Genomic DNA, 5,724 nt, shown 5'->3' on the forward strand with positions numbered 1-5,724 from the left:
GTGGTACTTCAAGACAGATCCAGAAAATGCAATCTGTTGTAAATCCTAGTATAAACGAAGATCACAGGAGTAGACACTCAACAGAAAACCCCTGTTCTTCTGTCTGAAAGGTTTTAGGAAAGTTTTATAGCGGTTGGATATTCGTTAGGGTAAGTTAAACTTAAGTTTCTTCTGTTCTTGAATTACAGTCTCAGAAACAGAATATCGATATCAACAGACAAGCCAAGTTTGCTGCCACTCCTTCATTTGCTTTATTTGTAAATTTAAAAAATGTAGTCTGTAAAATAGGAGAAGATGCTGAAGTCCTGATGTCTCTGTATGATCCACTGGAATCAAAATTTATCAGGTTAGTGTACTCCTGAGCGTACTCCCTAATCTGTGCTTAGTTATAGAAGGCAGGATGAGAGGGCTTATGAAAGTCTAATTTCTGTGAAAGGTGTAGGAAAGGGTCATCTGGGAAGGAACTTCGTTGTCATGTTCAGCACAGCATCGAGTAAGTCTTTTCACCTTGGGTAGGTTTTGGGGTTGCACTGTTCCTCATCACCCTGTGCTTGTGGTTCCCCATGTGCAGAGCTTAAATGAGACGTGAACACACCTGCAGGGCTGTGTGGCCTTGCTTAGCAGCAGCCTCGGCACTAATCTGAGAGTTTGATTTCTACATGCCCTGCTTCCTTAAAGAAGTTCTTACACTTTTTTGCCAGCTGCCAGCTGTTCAAGTTGCTTTCTTTTTATAAATGGTACACACAAAGGGAGATGCCAGCTCTCCACTAAGTAAATATTAATTTGTTTAGGATAAGTAGATTGGGTTTAAAATAGTCTTCTGTAAATTCTGAAGTTGATTTTATATGCTTATGTAAAGGAAGCCATTTAAACAAAAAGTCCTCAAAATATTGTTCTTTCAGTGAAAACTACTTGGTGCGGTGGTCAAGCTGTGGACTCCCCAAAGATATAGACAGATTGCATAACCTTCGAGCAGTATTCACCGTAAGTTTGTGGGCTTGGCTCAGCTGGCAAATTTTAAAGCACTTGTTTCATAACTTGTGAATAATTGAGGAATGTAATGATCTGTATATAAACAGTGTGGAGTTACCTCTGCAGGTAATGATCCTGATGAAGGCTCACATGAGACATTTCTCATAAGTGGCTACTAAATATTTTCAACACCTGGCTAAAACCGAAGTTGCTCTTTGAAGTTTTAACTTACTAGAAATGATTTGGCCTCCTAAGCAATTAATTTACACAGAGGCAAGATAAGACATTTAAGTACTGTTATAAAAACTCCTTTACTCTGAGAACAGTTTGCTCTGGTGCTAGAGGCTAGTATGGTGAAGGCAAATTCTAAGCAGCAAACCTTCTGCCTACTAAAATGGAACTTAAAATTCAATTATTATAAAGTAATCTGAAAAAACCTACTATTTCTAGGACCTGGGCAGCAAAGACCTGAAAAGAGAGAAAATCAGTTTCGTCTGTCAGATTGTGCGAGTGGGCAGAATGGAGCTGAGGGACAACAACACGAGAAAACTAACCTCTGGGCTGCGGCGACCTTTTGGAGTAGCAGGTAGCTCTGTGCGCTGTATCTGTCTATATCACATTATATTCTTGCATAGAAAGTTGGGTGTGTGAAACTCCTGTGGGGTTGTAGAAACTCAAAATTGTTCCCAGGTCCAGGTTAATCAGACTGATTGCTGTGTTGTAGAGTTTACTGTAGCTTTCAGGACTCGCGTTTAGCTGGAGACGCCAAAGGTTATTTGCAACATGATGTTATTCGATAGGAAAATTCTGAAATTGCACAGTTAACTCCATCCCTCTTCTGAGTCACCATTGCTTCCATCCCCCAGGGTATTCCCTCAGCACCCCTCTTCCCATGTTGATCACTTAATTCAGTACACGTTGTTTTTGTTTTCAGTAATGGATGTTACTGACATAATTAACGGAAAAGTTGACGATGAGGACAAACAGCACTTCATACCATTTCAACCGTAAGTAGGGAATAGTTTAAAGAATAAGCAGAAGTGAAAGAATTAAGATTTTAACTTTCATTTAAAAAAAAAAAACCCACAAAACAAAAAAAACCCAAAACACTTTAAACTTTTGATTGGAAGAAGTGTTCTGTAGATATTGTGAAGTTAATTTATTTCAGTGTGATATTTTATCTTGAGTGGTACTTACTAATATTTCTTCTTGATAATTACCCATTAGTTACAATAGCGATAGCCCCAGAAACTTTTTTTTTAAGTCTTGAGTTTAAAGTATGCATTCCCAGTTTTGCAGTCTTGTTTTCTTTTTGTTTAAAGATGTCAGGGTGATAATGCGTAAGAGGTGTAATGCCTAAAATAAGTACATTGCTGGTTTAGCTCTGCCTGAGATTGGTAAAGACCAGCAGTGTTACCAACATCCACTGCAGGTGACTTCTGTGAAATTAATAAATGATAAGATTTATCTTTTTCTTGGTAGCAGATATAATTTCATATATCTGCCACAGTAATTGGAGTACAAACAAAAGTTGAGAATTTGAAGGATGGCTTGATGTACTGCCTGCAACGTCTTCTCGTAATTCAACTTTATCATGTGAGACTTTTACCAGAAACCTGAGGTATTTTGGTTGGATGGTAAGGGAGGGGATGTTTCTGCTGCACATACCTGTTATAGCTGGTTCACAGAATCAAGGAGACCAGTCTGCTACGTGGACGTGGTCGTACTTTTAGTCATCTAAAACTGCAAAACTTTCAACACTGACTCTAAGGTTGCTGACATGGAATTTGACAGATACTATTTTACAATAATTAAATTAGCTAATAGCGAATATGGAGTTGGTGTCCTTTAAAGTACGGACAGGTACGAATTTAACGTAATATCAAAGATCAGTTTTGACTTCAAGCCACAAAATCATATTAAGAAATATGGGTTTAGTAGCCTGAATTTTTGTGAATTTGTAGATATGCGCAGAAAAAGTGCTTTTAGAAGTAAAAGCTTATTAGAAGTAAAAGCTTGTTAACAAAAAAGAATGTGTGGCAAGTACTCTGTTCCATCCATAGTTCATAGGGGGTTTTTTATTCCATGAAGTGGGGAAAGGTAGAAGGGGTAAGTCAAATAAATGTGCATAAAATATGAGTGCTTACGTTTCCCATTGTGTGAAATGTTAGACTGCCAGCTGTCCAAAAAGGCAAAACATAGTTATGTTAGCTAAATTTCTTGATTAATATACTAACAGATATTCAGAGGGTTTTTAATAATATTAAAAAAAAAACAACCTTGAAATAACGTGGTCCCAAATTAACTTTATTTTGGAAAATAGGCTTAATTCAGGAAGCCCTTGTGGTTTTAAGATGTAGGGCTATTGAGAGGATTGCAAGGTCTGCAGGTGCTATAGGGAGCCGAGCGGGTGTATGCCTCATGTCTGAAATGGTTTTGTTTGTATGCAGCAGTGTTGCTGGAGTGGTGTAGAGAGTGTTAATGAGAAAATCAGAAGTATAATTCCATTTTTCAAGAAAAACGGGTTTTTAGGGAAGAATGTGTTCATGACATGTTTATTGTGTGGTAAACAATAGCAAGCTTATTTTTTAGTGAGTGTGGAAGTATGCAATGATAATAGAGTCACAGATTTGTGTATCAAAGTGGATGATAATGGAACATCTAGTTTTCTGCTCCATTAACACTGATTTATTTTTTCTGTATATATAAATCAGCTTTTTGAAAAGATGTACAATGTGATTTTTTTTTCCTGCACTAAATTAAAACATTCGTCTGAAAAAGTATATTCCAAAGAGTATAAATAATGTGAAAACACGCAATGAATACTGGTGTCATTATTTCCAACATAGACTTAGGCTGTATATATAAGCCACACTTTTCTTCTCATTCCATGCTTTGCTTCTGTTGTACCACATGCAATTCTGTTTTCATATCTTTGTTTGTTTGTATTCATTCGCTAGCCACCAACACAATGGCTGTCAAAAGCACCTGGCAAGATTACTTAAATGACACTTAATGCTGCTGTTTATTTATAGTTTCCATCTTTTCGTTTATTCATCAAGTTTAACAGAACATTTGGATTATCTGCTTTTCTTCTCCTATGCCATTTCTGTGAGATTTACGGTAGCTTTTCCTTCAGATGGTATGCACTGCTGCTTAACCTACAGAATGGCAGAAGTGACCCTGGAGGTGTTGCAGGGCCAGTCTGCTCTATATATTAAAGAGAAAACTGCCTGTATGGGTTTTCACTGCTTAACAGGGGATTCTCAGGTGGGAGACATCCTTCCTATCCTCACAAAGTGTTACCGGGGCCTGTGCATGCGTGTCCCTGAAGGGAGAAGTAACAACGCAAGCGTGCTGTACTTCTCTGTGGTAGATCAGCATTCTCCTGATTAATGATCTTCCTCTGTCTTTCTTGTTACCTTTCCTGTCCTTTGTCTTGTGTGGACTAATAAATACTCTTTGTCACAACTATGATATGATCTTTTGTGTTCCCTTGTTACTGTGACTTCTGGTTTTCTGTGACCCTTTGTTTCCTGGTGTTGGTCGTCATGTGCATCCTCCAGGCTAGCGTTGGATGACGCCATTCGACACAAGCAGCTGAACATATCATCCCGTTTTTCACCCAGGGTGGCAGGGGAGAATGATTTCCTTCAGACTGTTATAAACAAAGTGATTGCTGCTAAAGAAGTTAACCACAAGGGTCAGGGTATGTACTGTTCTTTATATACACCGGTGTACCTAAAATCGATCATTGCTTGATTTGCAACATGTGATTATTTTCATTTTGGAATCAAGGGTGCATAATATTACCTTCACTTGTTCACTGCTGTTTGATAACAGAAAATGTGTTTGTGCGGTTTGTTCCCCCTCTTCCCCATCCTTGAGGGCTATTCTGCTATTCCCCCCTGCCCCGCACCTTTCCCCCGCCCCCCGCATTAACTGTACAGGTTGCCTGTCCTTTCTCTGTATTGTCCATCGCTGGGACATCTTTATATTTCTGTACTGGAAATGATGACTCAGGGTGTTGGCTCTTGTGCCCTTGAGCGGTGGACTTTGGCCCCCTCACATTGAAGGAGGGGATATTCTCTTCCTTCCCTTCCTTCTCCTTATTTTTCCGCTTTGCAGCTGCGCTCGCAGCGTTTGGCTCCCTCTCAAGAAGACCAGGGCATTGCTCCTGCCAGCCCCGCACCCGCCTGAGCTCGGAGGTGGTAAGGACGGAGCCAGAGCAAGGCAACCCCGCTCATACCTTGTCCTGCGGGCTGCTCCTGTCACTGTTCATAACTCAGCTCTGCTGACGTGAAACTTGAGTTTGCTTCCAAAGTCTGGGGTTTTGGGATGGGGTTTTTTGTGTGTGGTTTTTTTTTTCCTTATTTTTTAAATACAACACTTCATGAGAATAATGTGTCTACCAGTTAAAAAGTGAATTGTGTGATCGCTCAGTTATTACTGTACTAGCTTCAATTTTTTTTAATGGGGGGTGTCTGGGTTTGTATACTATCAGGCAGGCTAATACGGCGTTTCCACCTGACACTATGTAAGTGTATATCTGTATCACTTGTAGGGGGTATCTGAACAAAAGACCCAAGGAAAATTATATATTTTTTTGCTGTTTTTTAAATTAATTAAGAGCAAATAAAATCTAAATGAACTTTTAAAATTATCCATTAGCTAAAGAGGAAAACTTAGATCTGCTTTTCCTCCCTGTTTTCACGTGCAGCCAATGTGTATCGGAAAGGAGGAAACATTTCA

The 5,724-nt window shown here is 39.2% G+C and overlaps 1 protein-coding gene across 1 annotated transcript in view; it reads left to right on the plus strand.

The window, feature by feature from the left end:
• Positions 1 to 5,724, plus strand: part of LOC104081002 (dedicator of cytokinesis protein 1) — a gene marked incomplete at its 5' end in the record, with an annotated part of 84,646 nt that overhangs the window by 17,624 nt on the left and 61,298 nt on the right. Inside the window, 5 exons of the mRNA XM_009583585.1 lie at positions 189 to 346; positions 903 to 984; positions 1,423 to 1,558; positions 1,907 to 1,979; positions 4,602 to 4,681. Coding sequence (XP_009581880.1) covers positions 189 to 346; positions 903 to 984; positions 1,423 to 1,558; positions 1,907 to 1,979; positions 4,602 to 4,681 — 529 coding nt within the window. The remainder of the gene's footprint in view (positions 1 to 188; positions 347 to 902; positions 985 to 1,422; positions 1,559 to 1,906; positions 1,980 to 4,601; positions 4,682 to 5,724) is intronic.

Source organism: Fulmarus glacialis, unplaced genomic scaffold, assembly GCF_000690835.1.
Source record: "Fulmarus glacialis isolate BGI_N327 unplaced genomic scaffold, ASM69083v1 scaffold4368, whole genome shotgun sequence".
In the NCBI taxonomy this organism is placed as follows: Eukaryota; Metazoa; Chordata; class Aves; order Procellariiformes; family Procellariidae; genus Fulmarus; species Fulmarus glacialis.